This window comes from Daktulosphaira vitifoliae, unplaced genomic scaffold, assembly GCF_025091365.1.
Source record: "Daktulosphaira vitifoliae isolate Bord-2020 unplaced genomic scaffold, ASM2509136v1 Scaffold_4, whole genome shotgun sequence".
Classification (NCBI taxonomy): Eukaryota; Metazoa; Arthropoda; class Insecta; order Hemiptera; family Phylloxeridae; genus Daktulosphaira; species Daktulosphaira vitifoliae.
In genome coordinates this window covers 15,839,854-15,864,706 of record NW_026099575.1, presented here as the reverse complement: position 1 = coordinate 15,864,706, position 24,853 = coordinate 15,839,854, and the positions used below count along the sequence as shown (strand labels likewise).

Sequence of the window (24,853 nt, the reverse complement as noted above, 5' to 3'; positions counted from 1 at the left end):
CAACCGACCGCAATAATTCTTGTTGTCTAAATAGGTCACAGCTGGGACTATGTAGATGTAAACATAAATATCAATGGTTGTGCTGTGGTGATAGTAATAGTATGATTAGTTTGTTGTTGAAATGACGCGGAGGTGTAGAAGGTACTATGGAAGTTTTCTTATTTAGTGTTTTCAACTCCCTATTTTATTGTATAGCCACCTCTGAGCTTTGACTGAGACCAATTCGGATAATAACATTATTGTGCTCACATGAACTTATTTGAAATACCGTCCAAAACATAGTTCCAGACGGAATTATCTCATACTCTTACAGTTACCGTCATCTTATTCAGTAACAGTAAGGTTAAGTTAAATCGCATCAAGTATACATTTTAAGGATGATTCTGATGAAAAAAATAATGTACACACTTATATTTAATATAAAACTTATATTATCACATTTTTTTTTTTGAGAATTTTATCAGTTTCCCAGTACATAACGTGTTTAACCTGTGCTACAAATAATATGTATTCATAAAAAACTTAAATGCTTTTTAACATTTAAAATACATAACTTGAGCACATGAATATGTAAATCGTATTCGTCGTATAAACCAAGTTGATTTGTTTTCATATTTCCAGTAAATATATGGCACACTAGAAATTGTGAACAAAGTCATGAGACAGTACAAACCTATACCTAAAAAAATAACTACGTAGTACATTGTTGATGATTTAAATTTTGTATTAAACGATTATTTATTTAAACAAGTACTACAAGATTACTTTTAGATTTATTTGATAGATATTCCGTATGTTGCTCTCTCAACTTTAAAAACTACAGCATTATCTTACGTAATACTCAATTTAAATAAAAAATAAACGTTGAAGTCAAAACAATACCCAATTTAATCAATTAAAAACTCTAACCCTATTCAAAAATTTAAGTACATAATACAAAACTAAGTTGTAATATTTCCAATTGCAGCATTCGTAGAATACGAGGTGAATACCAAAATAAAAATTCAAATTTAGACTTAATTTTATAAGTTATTCAATTCAATAAGGTAATGCTTTTTTTGTATACCTAAATTTCAGTAAAATTTTGTATTAGAAATTCTAATAAAAATCAATAACCCAACAATACCATAAGGAACTACTTATATGTTTAGCGAATCAACCGAGTGCACTGAGAAGTGTAAATTTAACCACATAGACGGCTAAGTTACGAAAAGTAAAAATATATATATTCCACAGTTATAGAAGTTATCAATTTAATTAAATTGGTGTATAAATTTGTTTTTGTATTAAACAAAACGTCTTTATCCTATTGGCAATCTGTTTTTATGACAGCAGTATTATTAATATTACATTGTATTTCCTGTTAAAACATTATCTATATTGTTTACAATAATATTGTAAGCGTTATAATATGTAGTATTTAAAAAAATGTTTCTCATTTTATCGTTTAGACAAAAATATAAAATTAAGAAAAACAACAAAATTAATGTCCAAATAAAAACAGATTTTACTGAACGGATGATTTTTTTTAATATTTTCGACGATTTTATACAAATAACTCTTTTCTCATTAAATATAAGTTAACATTCAATAACACTGTTATTTCTAAAAGAAATATCTATATGTAAAAATCATTAATCTCATTTAAAAGTAAAAGTTATGGTTTTCTATAATCATTTTATGATAAATTGTTGGGCATAAATTTAGTAAAATGAAAAATAAACCCATGCTAATGCATTGCATACATTGAATTAAATTGATATTTGACTTGTACCAATTTTACAAAATACTAAATTTTAACTCAAGTTAATATTTGCTTATCGCTCCTTGATCTAATGTCTTGGTAGTATGTACTTTTTTGAGTATCAAGTGAATAATTTACACAGTTGTTTTCACTAAGAATCTACTAAGATCATAAAATCAGAAAGTTATTTTCACTTTTCAACAAATTTAACGTTGTAAGGTCAGATACAAAAATGTTTCTCCTTTGTTTTTTGAGTGGTAAATTTAGGTGAAAATTCACTATAATAAATTTATACATGTATACATATACCCTGTCTAACTACCACCGATGACAATAGGAACGTTTGTGTGTTGTAGCGCTAATTAACTTTCTTGGCCAACATCCAATTTAAACATGGGTAGATACGTCCTCGGGGATACCTGTTGTCGCTTCAGGGTGGAAACAAACTATTCGTTATACTAGTTCTCTTCGTCTGATGTGTGTGTTAAACAAAATAACAATGGTTTTCTACCACAGAGCTTAGCCATCAGCAAAATATTATAATTTGAGATGTATACATCATAATATAAATGCATATTACACATGACAAAATCCACACTATAATTACACATTGGTACTGATTCTCTTCATACAAGATGATTAACTAATTATGTCTCACTAAATATCTTCAAAAATACAAAATAACATATAATATTTCTTTTTCTTAAGCTATTAATCACAGAAAAGAATTTAATTCTATTCCTCTTATCCCTTTAACAGGTATTCATTTTTATTTTTAATGCAACGACATATACATTTTTCTGTAACATATCATAGAAAATCATCTAATTTTGAAAATGACTAGTCGACAACCACTTCTGAACAATTATTTCGTTATTTCCATTTTAAAATATACAATGGAGGTAAGGCGGCGGTGGGTCTGATTAATTTAATTTTAGACATTTTGTGTCGCAATATATGGTATAAAAGTATTAAAGTATAAAAAATGGTTCAAAAATTGTTATCAACTAGTCATTTTCTGAATTAGATAATTTTCTAATAAATTTTAATAAAATCTCATAAATTTTCAAATAGTTGAATTTTTATGTTTCAATTAAAAAACCCCAAATTTATTTAAGGTGTAAGAAGAAAAGACAAAGCAATATTTTTTAAAGATAATATTGTATATAAAACTTATAAATTACTGTAAAGAAAAATTAATCATTCTTTTTTTTTCGTACTTTTGAAGGTATTGCGTGACACATAATTAATCAATTATCATGTATATTAAATTGATGATTTAAAAAATATAAATAATATTTTTAATTAAATGGAGTAAACTAATCAAATTGTATTATAGCTATTTCAGATAAATTATCTTACTTCTTTGACATAAAACTGATTTTTTTATGGATTATGACAAATCGAGTCGTTAAAAAAATGTTTTTGAAATTAAACGCACTTATACGACCAAAATAATTCAAAACGTAAGCCTTTATTATAATTACTTAGAAAAAATAACTGATTTTTTCTTATAATTACTTAAATAATGAATTACTACAAAACTCTTAAAATCATAAATGATTATTATTCTATATATCATAAAAAATATTATTACATAGTTAACAATAAATGCCACTTCGTTTAGTCTTAATATGAAACGTTTAATCATGCTCTATTCCACATAATTCTAATTTTTGTTACCAAGGTAACCACTGTTTACATAATATGACAGTGACTAAACTATAGCATATATGAAACATAAAATAAAATATACTCTATTATACATACACAAAGCTGATAAAATATTAACAGATAATACTCTACATCAATTTCATAACTATCTTGTTTTTATAAATCAAGTTGTATTTACATATCGGTGGTCTCGAACCATTTTTATAGATATTATTTTTTAAATAATATTCAGTTTCGCAAGTATACTTATTTAAGATCTTTTTATTTTTGTATTTTTCCAACAAAAAAATTTTATCATAGAAATTCAAACTATTACGCCATCATAATCATATATACATATTTACGTGTCAGAATAGCAGATCTTATTTAAAGTGTACTACCAAATCTTTGGTATACCAAAGATTTGTTGAATTTGAAACTTTAATCACCTGTCAAAAATAATAAAACACTATAATAATATAATTTGATAATAATATTATCACAATTAATTATATATTTAATCATACTATCTACATTTTTCTGGTGAACAATATGAGTCGTAATTAGTAAAAAATAATTTTACCTATGAAAATTAGGTCATCAAAAATAATTTTACCGATATAATTTTTATCAAATAATCTTTCATGATAGAAACATTTAATTACATTTGAGGCTAACATAAATGTTATAGAAATCATTCAGTAGTACATGCGCGATCCGGTGCTCATAAACGGCAATATGGTGTCAGAAACTCCAAGTCAGTCACGTGCTTTACTTTACAATAGTATACTTGTCGGTCTCTAGTGTTATGATCAATTTAACGAGTTTTCCGTCGTGTTTTCACATCAATGTTAAAATATCGAGTAAGACATCTAGTTGACTATCGATGAAAGAAAAACGTCAAAAATGTTTAAACTGTGCTATTATTAGTTTAAATAATTAAAAAAGTATAAAACAATTTTTACTTAACCTAAGCAATTATAAATATTTATGTAAGTACCTTTTTAAACTTATTTAAAGTAAAAATAAATTATTGATTATTATTTGAAAAAATGTAAAAAGTAATAAATAATAAAATTCGATTTGATGATTTTCTGGGAAATTATAATAACGTCAGTAGAATTCTACCCCAAAGTGTCCAATAACAACGCACTTGAAACAACAAATTGATGTAAAAAAAGTTCCGCAAAGTTGTTGTGAATGTAGAGTTTTCAATGTGCACTTATCCATGTACCTATTCCCTAGTTCGACATACAATATAAAAGTGTAGTTCTCAGCAGACTCGAACAGAAAAATGATAGAAAAAATCAGCGTGTGTATCTACTATTTGTGATGGTCGCGAAACAATTGGAAAACTTATTACTCCTCCTTCTTGTCGATAAAAACAATACAACAACTTTGATCGTGAGAAATAAAATACAATACAGCAATTAGAATGTATTATATTGTATGAATTGTTGTGTTCAAAAGCTTTTTAAATAAACTTTTTATTAAAATCAACTTAATTTTGTTAGCAATAAAATAGATTGAACTCTTTTAAATCTTCCTGTTAATATATTTGAAAAGAAATTATTATGACATTTTAGATAATAGTAATAACTACTAATATGAAATAACTAAAGAATTTTACATGAAAGGGAAATCAACTCTCGAACTTTAACTTTTACAAATTATTTTATTTTTTATCAAAACATTTGATTATTTTTATTACTATATTTTTAACATTNTGAAAGGGAAATCAACTCTCGAACTTTAACTTTTACAAATTATTTTATTTTTTATCAAAACATTTGATTATTTTTATTACTATTTTTTTTAGAATACTTATATTAATATACATACTAACATATTTTGGTCAAAGATAAAATTCATTAGTTTGTATAAAAGGAGCACACATTTGCTATCCATATAATAACATTTAATCTACAATTTTTTTTTTTTAAAAATAACAAAGTGTAAGAACGCCGTACATATTTTTCAATTTTATTATGAAACACTAATGCAATTTATTAAGCAACAACTGTCATTCGTAATTTATCAGCCATATTATACATCAATATTAATTTCGTTGTTCATGCTAAAGTTGTAAACGCTTTAAGTAAACATAATTTTAGTCTAAGTTAAAGACGTTATTGCTGCTAGCTAAAACCGACTGTTTGCAGGCTAACTCAACAAAGTTTGATCACAACTTTTAGTTCAAATAAACTATCAAATGCAAAGCTTCATTAGGATAAGAAACAATAATTATTATTATCTATAACTAACATTTCATCAGGTACCTATTTTAAGCAGGTTTAATAAAAATATAATAAATCTAGCAATTATTACAAATACAACCAATAATTCTTCTTTAGATTTAGAATTTTTAATTTTTCAATCATTAAATTAATTAAAAAATTATTATGCACGAAAACGAAATATAAAATCATACCTTATCATTTTTAATAACAAGCATTATTTATTTCTCTTCAAAGTCATAGAGAAAATTAGCTTCATATGATATAGTCCTTAGGTTTTTTAAAAATTTATTTGAAAATTTTCATTAATTTACCAATTAGCTGAGGAATTATTTATCTAATTCAATTACATTTATCCTGCCAAAGTAACTTTAACTAATATTATATTATATATAATTCGTTTTTTAAAAATAACAAGGTATGTTTATTAAACTTTCTATTTCTATTTCAACATTGAACTCTATATGATAATGTGTAATCCTAAAAGATTCTCATTGAGTCCAATAATTTTAGTTTATATTCAAAGTTTTGAAATTAAAATCCTTCCAAACTCGCAGTAACGTTAGTATATATTAAGTATCCAGATGACCATTTTATTTATCAGGTTCTGATTGAAAATATGCACATTTTAAATAGTACGTAAATTTACACATCATAATTATTTTACATAGCCACGTAATAATTACTATACAGTGAAATTAGTTGAGACTTAATGTAAATCATTCTGTATAGTTCTAAATCACAAGAAATTTTATTTCATCTAAATTCAGTAAAAATAAAAATAAATTTATGTATATTTTTACAATACACATCACCAAAAAAATTTATGATTAAATTATTTTAATTTTAAAAATATAAATCATTTCTGTAGTCATTTTAGTACACTTTTTTAGTGTCCATTAATTGTGATTTAATCTCATACTTTAAGTTAACCAATTATAATGAGATTATTTCAAGGTTTAATTATAAAACATTTGATTTGGTATTAATTATTATTTAAAAACTTTTTCATACTGCCCTTTGAGTTCAGTTTGTTTTGATGCATATTAATTTCATTACAATTTAAATATTTTTAATATGTACTTACTAATATTGATACTACTACGATTGATTCTATATAGAAATGTTTATTTTATTATTGTTCGTTAAGCTTTTAATTTATTCAATTAATTTGAATCTTCTTATTTGAGTAACATTTTTATTAAATCATAATGAAAATATTTACAAGTATTACGATATTTTTTGGAAAAAAAAAATCAATAAAATAAACTTATTTGTCTAAAATTAGCATAATAATTATGAAAATTTCCTGAATTAAATTCTAAATTTTGTATTAAATATTCTACAAATAAGAATAATAGCTTCAGAATAATTCCTTGTTTTTTATTTTAATAAAACCATTTATCTATATATATATATATATATATATATATATGTATTAATATTATCTCCTCTAATTTTATAATGTATTATGAAAGTAATCACATATAAGATAATCCTTTATATTAAGTTAAACAACTTTTATTATTTCTACTTAAATATAGTTGATGATGAGTTAATATCTTATTTCCAAGAGTAGTCGTTTTAACATAACCTAAATATAAATTCAAAAAGTATAAATATAAATATATTTGTAATACGCCATTTTATGAATATGTTAAAATAAAACTTTTCTTCTATATTATTACCGAAATTTTCAATATAATATACTGTTAAAAGTTGTGTCACTAAATTAAAAAATCAATGATTTATTTTATAATTTATTTTTTATAAAGGTAAATTTTATATAGGACCCGTACATCGTTGCCAAGAACCATCTTTGCTCCTAACACGTGAAAAAGTTCCACCAATCTCTGTAGCATGTTATGTTCGAGAAATAGAAAGATATAAAACTGATCATTATTATAATATAGGTAAATTTCTAATTTATTTAAAATATGCATAAAAAAAAATCTAAATTTATTTTTAATATTTGATAGCAAATAAAAGGTGTAATAAATAAAAAAGTATAACATTAACTCGTCTAAGTATTGAACAATTTGAAATGAATTGATTTTCAAAAATAATCATATTAATAATATACCATATTAATTAACTTTTTAATTATCAGATTTATTATTATAATTAACATCTAATATTTGATTATAAAATGAATAAATTCATCTGCTTTGAAATTTTAATAATTTAGCGATATTAAATAAAAAAAAACGACTAAATAAAATTTAAGTTGAAAAAACCGAAAAATCCGTACAACTAAAGGGTAATTTTATTTCTCATATAATAATATGATATGATTAATAATGTAAACATTATTATTTAAATTTTTTTCATTTCAGTCATGCATCACAAGTTACCAAAATCCAAATAGTCATTGTATAGTGTAACTAAAATAAAAATAATTTTTTATCAATTAAAAAAAAAAGGCTTTTAACTGTAATTATTTATCCGATTTACGTTTATTATTGAATTAGTCTACTACATTCCTGCAGCTCTAGCCAAGCTATTTTGAAGAGGAAATAAGTGAAGTGGAATAACGTCAAAATCACACGAAAGGGTTTATGTTATATTAATCACTGGTAGATATGATGACAGGTACAGCGTCCTACTACTGTTTTATACATTTGACACTAGTTTGTCATTTATTATTTTGATACCAACTATTTCGTGAATGCTGTAGAACTGCGACATTATATTTTCTAAAAATTTAATTTCAATGCATTTAACTGCACTTATAAGTGTCAAAAAATTTAATATAATCTTACAAAAACTATAAAAGACTTCTAAAAGTTGAATTAAAAATTTCTAAAGCCACTAAGGAAAATAGATTAATGAAAATAAATGTAACTAAAAATCCATAATTCCAATAAATCCAATTAGTTTTTATTTAAATTCAAACCAAACAAAAATATTTTTAATAAATTAAAAATAATTCTCTTTATACGAAGTAATTATTAATTACTTTGACAAACTTATATAAAGATTTTAAAATATAAAATTATTCCAATGTTGAAGATTCTACTTTAAATTTCATAACTTAAGAAAATACAAATATTTTTTACTTATTTTTTATAAATAAAAATTCAAGTAAAATTATGTTACGTTGAAGAAAATTTTTAATGAACTTAGTGGGTATAAAATCCAAATTATTTTAAATAAAGATTTAAGATGATAGCTGGAATCTTGAGCTTTTTTAATTACTTGGTTGAAAAAAAGCTTATCTTTAATGAATTTAATATACGTTTACCTTGTTAATATACCTTCTATATAAGATACTCTTGAGTTCCGAAAAAAACAATCAAGATATGGATTGAAAAGAGTAATCGATACACTTTTTTATAGTGTCACAAGAATATTACTCTACTATTTTATAACATATTTGATAATATTTTAACATAGGTTAATACTAAATTAAAGTAAAATGCTAGGTATTTATACTTGAACCTCCACGTATATTACACTACATGAATAGAATGTCAAAACTAATTTAGAATGGGCTTATGTGACGCTATTTAAATGAAATCCTCTTTTAATATAACTTATTTTCAGTATTCGAAGGTCCAAACGCCCTTTTTAATCGCGTGCAAAACACATTTATCATAATTATTAATATTATACTAATTTCAATACAGATATTTTTTTACCTTTAAAATCTAATACATAGTTAAACCTTTTATACTAAACAAAATATCACTTCACAATTATGTTTATTCATTCAGAATCAGTTTCTGAAAATTGAAAATAAAATAAATAAATCTTATATTTTTCAAATATACAAAAATATCAATTTAATATTTAAAAAAATAACATTTTATCAATTTTATTTCATTTATTCTTTTCTTTATTTATCCTAAAAACTATAGATATTTTTAATACTACGATAAAAGTGTCAATTAGTTATTTTTTTAATTTTTAGATAAAACTACATAAATGCGCTAATTTTGCATATCCAATACGCCATTTTCTGACATCATTTTTTTATAAATCATTTTATTCAATTAAATAATATTAATTGGCCTTAATGAAAAACTATGATTACTATATTTTGTTTTTTTTCAAGTGTTTTTTTTTATTTTGTTAGAGAATCAAAAAATATTATCTTTTATTGTTTATTTTAAACTATTAATATAAACTTAACTACGTTTTTTATTAATAAATAAAATAAGACTGTATTTAGGAGTGGCAATACCACAAAAAAAATTATTAAAAGCAAATCTCAATATTTAAAAGCGAATCCCATAAATATTCTAATTATGCCGATCAAAAAAAATTTTTGTATTTCTAATATTAGTAACTTATCATCAGAAATATTAATGTAAACCACATCATTACAAAAATAAAAGATATTATTACATTTTACTCTATAATTAACAATAATTATTATTGATAATTTTTATTTGATCATCATATTCTTATCGTTCGAATGTTGATATAAAGTACAAACATATTGTACTATAAGTTTGATAAATACTTGTAAAAAAAATTTTGTAGACTTATTTTATTTATCAATATTATTTAAAGCACGTCACTGAAAAAACCTTGTGCTAAAAGATGGTCCTGAATCTGATAATTAAAATAATTAATAATTCATAACATATGTGGAGAAAACTACCCATACAATTTTTTAAAACTATCAGTTTTTTAAGAATCTGACTTTTTGTTGTATAATTGCAACGTTTTTAAACAATAATTAAAATTTTTATAAGAATCACAAAATAAAGATATATAATAATACATCACTACAATGTATGAAAAATTCTTTTTTATGTCGTTGATTATCTCAAAAATTATTATTATGTGTCTAAAGAAAGTTCCTAATAAAACAGTTTCATATATTATATTAAAGCCATTAAAATCGTTAATCCTAAATGGACAATAATATACTCTTAAAGCAACTTATATAAAAACAAAAATAGTAAAGCCTTTTATTTAATTAAGACTAACCAGTTTTATGATTCATAAATATAACTACACCATATATATGTATTAATATTACCACAAAGTATAACGCATACATCTATTGCTATTGCACACTGAAGAACATTTTTGAATTTAAATTCTGATACGAAGTTTTAATGAAAAGAAGCACAAGCCATTTTTAACTACTTTAAAGAAAGTGCAACGCCCTAAGCAATTTTTCATATATTGAATTTTTTCTACTTGAAAACAAATACTATAAAATATAATTCTTAAATAAAGCTTAAAAGAAAATTAATTATTGCTACATTATTATAGTTAATTCAGTATTATTATTTTAATGGAACTGTTAACATTTTTAGGTACTAGACAAAAATTCAATATTTGACCACAACAATTTTTGATATACAAGTGATATTTTGCTTCGGAAATTTTTTTAATAGCATCTAAAACACGAGTATATTAGATAAACCATATTGTCGATGAGTATTTCCGGATTATTTTTTAAGACCATTAATAAAAATATAGCTCTAAATAATATACTTACGAAACAATAGATTAAATATATAATTATTATATTATATAGATTTAAGACATTTTTATAAATTAAGTTTTATCATTATTTAATTTATTTTTATTTTCTTATATTTATGTGAGAATCAACTTATACTTATACTAAACCAATCATCTGTTATAAAAATACACATAGATAACTATGTAGCTATTTAAAGACAATAATCTTGTAATGAATTCTAGTTTAGAAAAAGTTATTAATAAGAAAACTTTTACCTTGCGTATCGATGAAGAGCGAAAACTAAATTTAAAAGTGCTGAACCAACCGTTGATTAAATTAGTTCACTTTTGATCACTTAATGTATTTTCAAATAATATGTTGAACCCTAAAGTTAGGATAGTATTCTAAAGGAATTGGAAAAAATACTTATTCTAAGTTAAAGCTTAAATCTCTGAAAAATGTTTAACAGATCTGATTACTTACAATACTATTATATACATTTTCCAACACAAATTTTTATTAGACTAAATTTTTACGGTAACTGTCAATGTACATACAATAATTAATGTAAAATAATAGTAAAAAATGTTTAAATGTAATGAATAATTCGAACAATTTATAAAATAGTATCCAGCACACATTTTTTGTTTGAAAATTGTTTTTATACAAAATCATGTTTTTGTAAAAAGTTTTTATTTTTTAATTTGAAATGAATATGATATTAATTTAAAATGATTATTAAGAGAAGCCAACCCATTGGTGACACCTCTGAAAGTAAGATTATATTATGAATCATTTATATAAATAATTAAATTTCAAAACTACTACAAAAATTTTATAAGTGTGGAATAATTTTTTTTTTTTTGTATAAGAACCTTTGAAACAATGTTTCTTATCAATTGTTGTTAGCATAATATTTCCGAAAATTCGATAAAAAAAACAAAATAAACATATTTATTTAAAAAAATAGCTGAAGCTTCTGAGATGTAAGACATTTATACAAGCACTGTGTATTAATTTAAACATTATTCATACACCAGTCGTATAAAAGTTTAAAAGCTCCAAACATAAAACCTAAATATTTTCGGAAATGGGTCCCTTAAGTACTATTAATAAAAAATATTTGAAATTCACTTCAAATATTTCTTAAAAATTTTTTCAACATTAAAATACAGCGGAAAACACTATTTAATCAATATACTAATTAGAGTAGAAAAATAATTTGAAGATTTTTTCAAAATTAAAAAATAGACATTTTTTAACCTTTTTTTATAAAAAGATTTAATGGAACAATAAAAATTGTAGAACAAGTATTCATTGAATAACATTGTAGTATTTTAATATATAGAATGGATTTGTAGTGNAAGATTTAATGGAACAATAAAAATTGTAGGACAAGTATTCATTGAATAACATTGTAGTATTTTAATATATAGAATGGGTTTGTAGTGAAGGTGGGTGCATCTTTTACTAATATACGTATACTACGGCCTCGTTCTACACCCACTCGATGTATTAAAATGCTTATTACTCAATATGTGTTTGTCCTAAAATTGTTATGAACTCATAAACTTGTAAGAAAAAGTTGAAATATAACTTAAAATTTAAAAAAAGATATTGTATTTTCTAATTATTGGTAAATAATAAAACATATGCTTGAAACATAATGTAAGAAAGCAATTATTATTAAAATCGAATTTTTTCCAGAATGATGATTGTATCTAAAAAATTTAAAATTGTTAGTTAGATCTATGACACTGTATAAACTATACTTCTAAATATACATATGCTGCACATGTTTAGAAGTATAGTTTATACATAAATATATTTTATATTATTGAACTATTATTTTTTATTTATAAATAAAATGTTTAACAAGTTTAAATCAATTAACACAATAAAATTGGATCTATTTTAAAACTAACTCAAGAACTATATAACTACTTAAGTAGCTGAATAATTTAAATTTCTAATACATACCTGATCAAGTCAGATTCCTTAGAAAATTTCAATATAATCTGCAAAAGTGCTATGTTGTATGTAGCTTGAACACAATGACAGATACAGTCATATGAAAACCCTTCTATTACTTTTTTCTCTCGGGAAACAATCCTTTTAGATTTTCACATTTGCAAATTTATTTGGAATTTCCCTGCCATAATACAGTTTGCATATAGTAGATTGTATACGACTAGGACGCACTGTAAAACTTGTTGACCAATGACCCGTTTTATAAATGAATTATTCAAATGGATATAGGTACGTTAAAAATCGAAATATATCTATTGTGATATGGACACATGACATACATAAAAAATGTATGACCGCTAACATACATGACTAATAGTGAAAGATACTCAGCTAATAAACATAACATCCCGTGAGATTTATACCCATTGAATGTGTCCTAAGAAATTTAGATATTCCAATATTAAATTTTTATATCCTTTTCGACATTTTTATAAAATGCGTTGACCACAATAAAAATATATAAATAAAAAATTTTTTTTTAAAAACATTTTAAAGTGAGTTCAGTTTAATTATCAACTCAACATTAAATTATCACTATTTAATAATTAACATAATTTATTAATTTTGAAAATCAATAAAAAAAATATAATACATTTTTTGTAAAATTTTTCCAGGCAGACACACGTGTTGACTTATTAGGAAACCGAGAATAATTTAGTAATCCCTGGTTAATTTGTGATAGAACTCCGGCCAAAAATTTTAAAAAATAATTAGTGTTCAAATCAATACTCTAATTAAACAATTCTTAGTACAAAAATGGTTTTGTACGAACTTGTTATAAATTTGAAACTATAAAATATTTTTAATAGCAAATAGCGAAAAAAGTTTAGATAAAATCCGTAATAACTTACTTTTTATTTATAAATACAACAAACTTAATTAAATTACTTTTTATTTTAACAACACCGAAGTGATAACAAAATATTTTTTATCACTTTACCAATAACAATTCTAATTTACATTTTTGTTTTTTCATAGTATTTAATGTTTCAAAACGTCTTTTGGGATTTGTAAAAAACAATTTATGGTTTTACATCTAAAGTAGGTGTTCTCAAACGAAATAATAAGAATAATAATGGGAAATCTGAGAATGGAGCACTGACACAAAGAAATATGAAATATGTGTGTTAATATACATATACTTGTATTTTAGTTGCACATTCCTATAGAAAATTTTGGAGTTTTATAAATACAAAAAACAATGCTACGAATCTTATTCCCACTAGTACCATTCTTATTATTAATAGTATAATAATATTAATATTTCCATTTATAATTAAATACACTAGAATACATTATTGTTATAGTTTCTTTAACTTCTATAAATGATGAAAATGTTATTATTTAAACATTCTATGGTTATAATAATAAAAACACACTTCTTAATGAGATTTTAGTTATTAATTATAAGAAATATATGTATTTTTATATACAAAGTGAAACAGATCTAAATGATAACTCTTATAACTTTTAATTCAATAATTTCGTTGTACCTAATTTTTTTTTAGAAGATATCTGACAGTAATTAAAATTACTATTAAAAAAAATGCTCCGATAAAAATCTGTATTCATATTAATATATATATATGAATACAAATATTAAAAACACTGCTTTAATCAATTGTTTTATAAAATAGAAAATAATTTAAAAATGATAGATCGAACTAGTATTTCAGAAGTTATTAACAATTTAAAGTGTCGACTGATTGTGAGGAGTGGATGCTGCTATATTTATCATTAGTCATTTCCCTAATGTAATCTTTTTCTCTCCCAAGTATAAAATGAGAATAACTCCCAAATTTCTAATTCAAAAGTTGTTATCGACTAATCATTTTCTTAATAACATTCTTTTCTATTAAAAATTGCAAAATTCTGTCTAAAAATGTTTAAAACTAACACTTAAATAATTTTTCTTTTTTCTGTAAAATGAGCTTAAATGAGGTAATTACCTCAGGTAACCCCACTCCATTACTCTCCAAAATGATTGTGCCGTTTGAACTAAAATGTAAACAAATTAATTTAAAACTTATAGTACGTAACATAAGTTTTAATTTAACATATGTTTAAAAGACGCAGTATTTCTGGAACATTTAAAAAATTTAATAGAAAAAGTTAACTTATCGTGCAAATGTTTTGACTCCCCTAGTGAACAGGGTCAGGTTTTCAAAAAAAATATATAAAATAAAAATGAATTACATAAATTTTTCATATAAAGGCAATATTTTCAACTAGATATAATTTGTGATTTTTTGACTTGCCATTAAAAAAAATCGACCTAGTGAAAGCTGAAAAAAAGTGGCGACAAATAAAAAAAAAAACATTATAGTAAAATTATTACCTTTTACCATTGAAGTTCAAATATGTTTTTACATATAACATAGTCTAAGAATGCAAAAATTGTTTTATAAAAATTACAGCGTGATTTTGATTATAAAAAGTTAAAAGTTAGATCTGTTCTACTCTATATTTATATACAGAAATATATTGTGTACAAAACAAAATATGTATTTTCATTTATTAATATCATAAAAATTTTGAATAATAATCATTTCTAAATTTATAGTAATTAATTAATTTCAAAATATATATCTATATAAAATATATTAAAATAATTTAAAAGAAAAAGAAAAGAAAATTGGCACTCACATATATTGATGTTTATAGCAACTTTTACTTCTTATTGTACTGTGACTTTAAAATAAAATTTGAGAGTTATTGTTGGTAATAATTTTGAATATTTTGATTATTTGTAGGTTTACACTTTTTGAAATAATTTTCACTTAACACCACAATGCATTAGTCAAATTTTCGGCTAATCAAAAATTATAAATTAAAATACAACCTGTCCATATAAATTTAAAAAATTTAAAAAATATATCATACGTATTTATCTTAAAGTATTATAAATAATTTTTAAGAGTTTTAAATTCAATCATATAATCATTATAATACTATAATCATTCTTTCATAAATTTTTTTACAAACACATGTCAATTATTTTTATTTTTCAGCAGTTAAGAACTTTACTCATTCGACGAAGTTGTAAAAATAGAGCAATAGTGAAAAAAATAAAACTTCTAAAAAATGATTTGATATCTATAATATGTCTTATTCGTTAATTGACGAATCGACCTTTTTTACTCAATTTTAAAAATATATACTGAAAATATTGATATTAAACTGATAGTTATTAATTTGTAGTGTACAATAATATTCATAAATAGTTTTCTATAGTTATCGTTGATAAGAATACCTAACTATAAAACCAATTAGACATGTTTTAAACCTAATTATCTAAGTGTGCAGTATCAGATTTTAAATATTTAGAACATTAATTCTTTCTAAAAACATTTTCAAATGAACATAGAAATAACCTACTATAATCAAAAACTAATTTCAAAAGTAATATTTACATTCAATTTTCAAACTTCAGGCAATAAAATATATTACTTATTTTTCTCTTATTTAAAAATAACTCGTACATCTTAATTGCATTATATTTTATTCCTTTCATAGGCGATTTCCCGTGAGCCATTCCATATGTCAATTCTGTAAGAGTAACAAACTTCAAGGTAAAATTAACTCAGCTAAATGAGAAACTTAGACAGAAATATACTATGACAAAGCCATTTTTTATTAGTAGTGTTTATGCTGTGTAGGTCAATCTATAGAAATTTATTACTTTTATAGTTTATTATTGCTATCCAACATGTTGTCATTTATAACTTTCATAAAATATAAACGATCTGTATAGTAATATAAACACTTATATATAAAAAAAAGTTATATTAATTCGGTTATTTTTAAAAAAGTTATGGCACTTTAAAGTAAAAAAATTGAAAAAATTTCGAAAATTAGCAATTTTTAAATTTGTAATTTTTTTGGAACGAGGAACGAGGGAATTTTTTTCAATTTTTAAGGGTAATGTCTTCGACTAGATACGATTTGTGATCTTTTGACGTATCGTTGAAAGAAATCCGTTCGATGAGAGCTGAGAAAAAGTGGTAACAGACACAAAAAAAAAAAACATCTTAGTAAAACCAATACCTTCTCAGCTTCGCATCGAAGCTAAAAATAAACAGTTATTTTATTAATTGATTAATTTTCTTTGTATATATTTTACACGTTTAAAACTTTAGAACTTAAAATATTCACGATTGGAGAGAACCACGATAATACAAATTATATTTTTATACAAATGCAATTTTAAGTTTTTATGTTAAACTTTTTTTCGAATAAAATTACGCAAGTTTTAAAAAATATTAATAATTTATATACTAAAAATACTTTTTCCTTAATTTATGGGCTAACTTATTCTATAATATCTCTTACTCTGATAAAAATGACTTAATTTCAATTTCAAAAAGTAACATATCAGATGAGAGCTTCAACGGGTAGCTGATATAGTAAGTGACAGCTGCAATACAAACCTTTGTAAAGGGACATTCTCTTAAGTGAAAAACGACACCTGTAAACACGACGTATTTTCACAATTTGTGCATTATACAATAACCTAAAAATATAATCAATATAGAATAATGCTTATGAAATAAGAAAAATCCCAAATAATAAATATAAATTAGACCTATAAATTCTATAATCAAAAGGTCAGGTAAAATTAATACTATCGAAGTTTATAATATGACATCAATTTTATAGTAAACTTTTGTCCATATTGTAAATTAATAGCATAAATTTTATAATTATAATATTTTAGTTAAAAATTGGAATTAAACCATTAAAATACAAAACTAAAGTACTATTTTTCCTATTGAAGGTATTATAATAATAATTAATTAAGTATATCAAAATATAATGCTATCAATTAGCTATTATTCTTTACTATATAATTACTTCAAAAACTTTCAATTTTTCCATTAATGAACTCTTATATTAAACTTATAATTTACTTGGGTTTGCAATTAATGTAAGACTTATATTCATATGCCTACAAAATTTATTAATTAAAACACAGATATTTTTAATAAATTACTATTGTTTAATATAAATTTGTTAAAAACGCAATTTTATTGGTTTATTCATTTTTGAGTACCAAAATATCAGCCATTCTTCTATTTTAAATAAAACATATATTAAAACACAGCTTAATGTCAAGGAAAATACCTTGAATTATTTACACGACACCATTTTAAGTTAAACGCTTACTGGTCATGAACAAGAAAATATTTTTTTTATTTTTCCCTTATATTTTTTCGTTTTAATTTGACTATATCTTACCTGTACATGCCACTTGCACGAATTTTCAAATTATTAGTGGTCTACAAGGGTATACAGTTACTATAGCTCACCAGTGTGAGAGTATGTTAACAGTATACTTAAATACACGCAACCACTAAACGTATAATAGCCATTGAAATTTAATGACTTAGCATCCAAACGTACGTCAAATCTTAGTTTCAACACCTCAACTTCCCCTCTAACTACTTAAAAAAACACTCGTGTCGATATATTAATGTCACTTTACTAATATGTTTCACGTTTGGATCATCTTCTACTAACTTTTTAATGCTAATACAATTTAGTATAGAACTACGTAATTCATTTTACTAATAAAAATGCGAACATTTATTATAGTCAAAAGAGCTACCCTATACGACTCTCAAGTTACGATATTAGTGTTATGAATAATTTAATGTAAATTAAGTCGTAATATATAATATTTTAGAGTAACTGTCTGCATATGGCAAATACTAACCTTCGCCAAAAAATCGGATACAAATAGACTAAACATTTTACCAATAATTTATTCTCTTCTGTATCTTTTGTCCAGCAAGAAAAAATGATATTTTTGTGAAGCGCTTTATTTAAAAATTATAAATTTCGGTTTATGCTACATATGTAGAATACAATGGCTTTTTAAATGTATTCAGAACGAATTTCCAGTCAATATTGTGCAGAGTCCAAATAATTCTATTTGTATATTCTGGTCATTCAGCGATTTCGTCAGAAAATGTCTTCAAAAATAGGTTTATTTGATTGTCGTTTTCTATTCCATTTGAACAGTTACAGCTAGTTAATATACAAATGCATACCGTGTTCAGCTGACTAGGTTATTTTGAAACTAAGCGTAAAATTCTAAGGACGTTTCGTAAATATATTTTAAAGAATGCTTTCAGAAGTTTTGCAGTTAAGAAAATATTCTAGTTTTAAATTATACTTAATCACATATCTATTGAGGGCTGTGGGGATAACAATCCACATACTAGTTCACTAATTAAATTTCTTGTATGGACAATTGCAAAATTATCTTCGATACAAAGCTGATAAGATATTGGTTTTACCATGATATGTTTTTTTTTTATTTGCGTGTCTATCCATAGAAATTCTCAGCTCTAAATAGACCGATTTGTTGATCTATACTTCAATAACCCATTTATTTTAGTTGAACTAATCTGTCCCAAAAAAAATTAAAAAAACCTCCTGAATTCTAAAAATGTATAGTGTCGAAAATGTTCCAGGACGTTTGCCCACTATTAACATACGTAATATAAGTAAGATATAAGTTCTATGAGTACACTTCAGTATAAAATAAAAAAAAACCAGCACAGGGAGGTCGCAGCACAGTTGTGACGTGGCATAGTTGGATCAAGTATAATGATATCTGACAGTGATTAAAATCAATATAAAAAAAACCCTTCGATGCAAATCTTTAGATAGTGTTTAATTTTAAAAAATTGGTGGATTATTCCAAAAGCTACATGATCTGCTATTTTCTTCTTAATATCCTGAATGAAAAAGGGATTATTAAAAAATATTATTTCTTATAAAAAAATTATGTTGAACCATACACTTTTCAATAAGTCATAGCATTATAAAGTTAAAAATGTAAAAAATAAAATCGAGAATTTTCACACAATAATAGCATTCGGTAGCCATTTTCACCGTGAAGATCCGAAATTTTTTTTTTTCCATGATAAAGTACATTACATTAGCTTTAATTTAAGATATATATAAAAGTGTCAGACCTTCCGAAACATTTTCAAAAGTTAAGTTGAAAAAGTTGTCATTTTAAATCCCCCCTGTGGGAAGGTTAAGTGTCAGATTCACAAAAATTATATTTCAAATGATAGGTAAAGACATCAAGCATCTATAAAAAAAATGATATTGATATGTTCATTTTTGAAAAAGTTACGGCAGTTTTTAGTAAAAAAATTTAGAAAATTTCGAAAATTAGCGATTTTTAAATTTGTTATTTTTTTGGAGGTTTCCCCCATTTACGGGGAACCAGGGAAATTTTTTCAATTTTTAAGGGTAATGTCTTCGACTAGATACGATTTGTGATCTTTTGACGTATCGTTGAAAGAAATCCGTTCGATGAGAGCTGAGAAAAAGTGGTAACAGACACAAAAAAAATAAACACATCTTAGTAAAACCAATACCTTCTCAGCATCGCATCAAAGCTAATAATAATTTTCGAAAATTGTTCTACTATGAGGTATTTTAAATATCAATGTAAATATACTGGCATATTTTACAAAAAAAATTACTTTATTTTTAACTTTTGAAAATATTTCTGGACGTTTGACTATTCAAAATCTATATCAAAATAAAACGTTTTAATATTACTATAGATGAAAATAAGAAAAATGTCCCGACAATATTGTTTCTATTAGTTATTTGACTTATGTAATAAACGAAAAGTAAAACACGGTTGTATTTTGGGTTGGTCGGTCACAAACGGTCACCGACAATAATAGAATCAAAGTGAAAGGATCTCGAGGTACGTGTGCCTACAGAAGCACATCTAATGTATGTGAATATAGGATAAAAGGGCAACGAAAGGTTACTATTTGAGGCTCTTACATAAAAATATTGTACACACGAATTTGTGAGTATGGCGTTTTTTTATCCAACTATTTTAGTCAGTTCATTTCCGACTACCTATCTTACTCTAATTGTTTATTACTTAAAATTCTTCTATGAAGTTATTATTATAAATTTATTATACTAATAAATGTTTTCATTTTAATTATCTTGGTAAGACAAATATTCAGTTGTGATGACTCTTGTAGTTGATTTACTATTAATAATTACTAATATATATACATATACGCCCATAAACGCACTTAAAACTACGCGACTTTATTACTATATTAATTCGTATGTAACTGTTTCGCCAGTACAACTCTATATTAAATCTACCCAAGGTTAAAATCGAATTGAATATCCTTTTGAGATTTTATGTAAACCCTTTTTGTATATATATATATATTATGCTCTTTGACCACCTTCTGTGTAGTATTTTATAGTAAAGTAATTATTTACAACTTAAAAGTTAGTAAAACAAATAATACGATTGTAAATAACATGACTGTCCTGTGCAATAACTATTGATAAGTGGCTACCAGTTTTTCAATCTTCCAGAGAGTGATCTAAGGTATAATATTAATTAATAGATTATAGTAGCGTCCAGCACTTCAAACTAGACTGGCTGTTTGAAAAGTGGAGAGACACTTTCCAATTGGCTAATTAATACAATATTTAGACTCCAATATACATTTATATTTCATAGCTGATTATGCAAACGTGAAATCTCAAATATAATTGTTATCTCTATGCAAAATAGATATAAATACCTTTATGATATGTGGCCTACATCTTTTCAATCACCTAAAGGATGATATAGATTAGATGCAACTGTACTATAAATTTTCTATGCAATAGTTATGTTAGTGTCCTATTCTCCGAATGTCCGCACTATTTCCTTTCAGAAAACGACTGAGATCACATTAGCTAGTCGACAAGAGGTGAAATACTTAGGAGAACTCCTATGGTTATTTAAAATTTTTATTACGATATTATTGTGTAAGTATTGCGTGTCAACTAGGTTATGGCCCTTCAATAAGCAATAAACACAATGCGATGTAACTTAATAGATTTTATAATGTGTAGTGTGTAAAAATAATAGATAAATAAACAAATCAAACAACAATGTGTGTTTATGCGTTGAAATAGTTGTTCCGCCTAAAGTGTTTGACTGAAGATAGATGTGTTGGAATTCTTTTAAATCCCATTGACTAAAAATGAAATATGTAACGGCATAGATTTTATATAAATGATATCCAATAGCAAACTTGTTTTTTTAAAGAATGGTTTACTATAATTTTCAAATGTTATTTAACGATCACTGGTGAGATTTTTAAAATATGTTCTGTTGAATTTCATTGGTCAATGTAATAGAGTCTTTTACGTGGGCATTTTATGGATGTGTAAGAGTTAAGTAGAGTTTTGTATAAAAAAGGCATTATTTTTTTATTTATCATATCCACAAAAGAAGACGGTTTTGGTAATATATTTTTATTGTATATGTATTAGTTATTACATGTATTAAAGTTTATTACTACACTTAAAAATACACTATTTCAACAAAATATTTAACAGATTCGCACCGAACCGTTTTTTATGGTAGAGATGTTAATCACTCTCAGATATCATCTTCTATATTTGTACCAACTTTTGCGGCGTACCTACTGTGCTGGGTTTTTTGTTTTAAATCAAACCCACTTTTTAAATTACTAAACTATTTGAGAAAAAAATTAATATGATGCCCTGAATTATTTTTGACCTAAATTACTTAAATTGTTAAAAGAAACAAGAACGAACAAAAATGTAATATTAGTTTATTATTTAATAATATTTTGATAATTTAATCTTTGACAAAATATTAATACGAATATAGATATTTTAACATTATTGATTTAAAAATGAGTAACCCAAATAATAAATTCCAACTATATTATAAGTATATTTTAATATTCCTTGTACGATATTTTGTCTTTAATTCGAAAATATGACAAAACTTTTATATTAAAATGTAATTTAGCTGTAACTTTTACCTAAAGTTGATTTTCCTAACTAATATTTCAATTTAAATTATTTTAATTTCATAGTGGATACAATGAGCTAATTAAAATAACGAAGAATTGTTTTGACCTTAAAACATAATGAAGAAAAACAAGCTAGTCCAGTTGCCTAAGTTTACATGGGTTGTGTTGACACTTTTAATTGCGGGACCCTGTGGTAAGTATTGAAACACAATGATTATTTGCACAACATATTTTGTTAGAATGTAACAATAAGCTAAAATTTTACTAATAACTATATTAAAAACTATATAAATAAACTGTTCACTATGTAAAAACTTCTCTTCATAATAGAATAAAATTACCAACTTTTAATATTCTTTATTTATACAAAATAAACCCTTTTCGAATTAATTTAAAAAGTTTGTTATGTTACTTATATAAAGTAGCTAAACAATACAGTGGGATTCTGTACACGCTTTGTATTATACGCATATTGAATTTTAATCGGCCGCCAATAGAAGAAATATCAATTATCTATATTCATAATGCATCTAAATAATATGGGTTTCACTAGAATATAACATATGCACAGGCTATCATACTTTGAGTTTTCATTTTATTTCAAAAAATTAGTATGATTGTTTTCCTTTTTTAATTTATATAACCATAAAATCATTTGACCATGTATATCTGTGATCTCGTGTGCTCAGTTTCTTCAGCATCAATTTTGTCAGTTAATACGTCAAAAAGTTCCGAACTAAATCTAATTGAAGACATATACCTAAGGTTTTAAAAAATGACTCTCAATTTTCTTGACTTCAATACACAAAAAAGAAGGTAATAAATATACTATGATTTGTTTTTATTTGTTAAACTGTCTCAAAATATAACAATCGTGAAAAATGACCAATTTGATCGATTTTTGTGTCATGTTTGTGTGATTAGGAGGTGTCAACCCTCCCCATAAAACGAATAGTATTTCTACGTTATTATACTATTCTATAACAAAGTTTGTGTATGACTACAAACATACTTGGGGGTTAAAATAACTAACAATTTCTTTGCATGTAGATGTTAGTTTGATACTTATTATAAGGTTAAAATATTTGATGATGACATTTTTTTTTATGGTTAATTTTTAGTTATTACAAAACAAAAACAAACTTTTAATAAAATAAATAAAGTATTTCTTGTAATTACTTCGACTAGAAGATATTAAAAATTGTATTATAAGCAACAAAATAATCGATTTTTTAGACGCTATAAAATGTTTTTAAAAATAGTAATATCAATTACAACTAAAATTATATTTATACTTAAATTGTAGCTACAGTGTTAATAGGTTCTTCTTTCGTTGTTACTATCATAATATTAAATAAATCGTTTAAGACATTCTTTTTTAATTGTATTTTTTTAGAACTTGCCAGAGCTGTTAAAATGCTTGGTGTAAAGATTCCTGCATTTATATTCATGGGTGATTCGGTTCAGCTGTTCTGTGATTATGACATGCAAATGGACAACTTATACTCAGTTACTTGGTACAAAGATAATGAAGAATTTTACCGCTTTGTTCCATCCTCAATACATCTCAAACATAGTTATCATATGGATGGAATAACAGTTGATGTAAGTATTTATTTTCATAAATAATATTTTTTAAATATCAAGAACTTTTTAACATGAACTTATAACCAGAAAAATATTTATTATTTATTTTTATAATAGAATCTCTTTATTTTCTTTAAACTATTTATTTTTAAATTCGAAAAAAGATAACAAAAAACTATTACCAACCACTTATTAATGGTAAAAATCTGATGAGCTATAATTCAGATCTTAATAATAAAAATAAATACATCTATGTATTAATGCTATTAATTACTAGCTCATCAAGTTACCCCACCCTCTATTGATTTGACAAAGCATAGCCACG

The 24,853-nt window shown here is 24.0% G+C and overlaps 1 protein-coding gene across 5 annotated transcripts in view; it reads left to right on the top strand.

Annotated features, from left to right (window-relative positions):
- The first annotated feature begins 4,149 nt into the window (after positions 1–4,149).
- LOC126904117 (uncharacterized) overlaps positions 4,150–24,853 on the top strand; it is a 32,808-nt gene continuing 12,104 nt past the window's right edge. For 2 of the 5 annotated variants that reach the window (XM_050682841.1, XM_050682845.1), the window contains exons 1-4: positions 4,150–4,389; positions 7,410–7,547; positions 23,005–23,134; positions 24,338–24,546. In XM_050682841.1, coding sequence (XP_050538798.1) covers positions 23,059–23,134; positions 24,338–24,546 — 285 coding nt within the window. In that variant the 5' untranslated portion in view covers positions 4,150–4,389; positions 7,410–7,547; positions 23,005–23,058. Of the gene's footprint in view, positions 4,390–7,409; positions 7,548–20,811; positions 20,943–23,004; positions 23,135–24,337; positions 24,547–24,853 lie in introns of those variants that run through there. The other 3 variants (XM_050682843.1, XM_050682842.1, XM_050682844.1) reach the window with 3 other exon arrangements.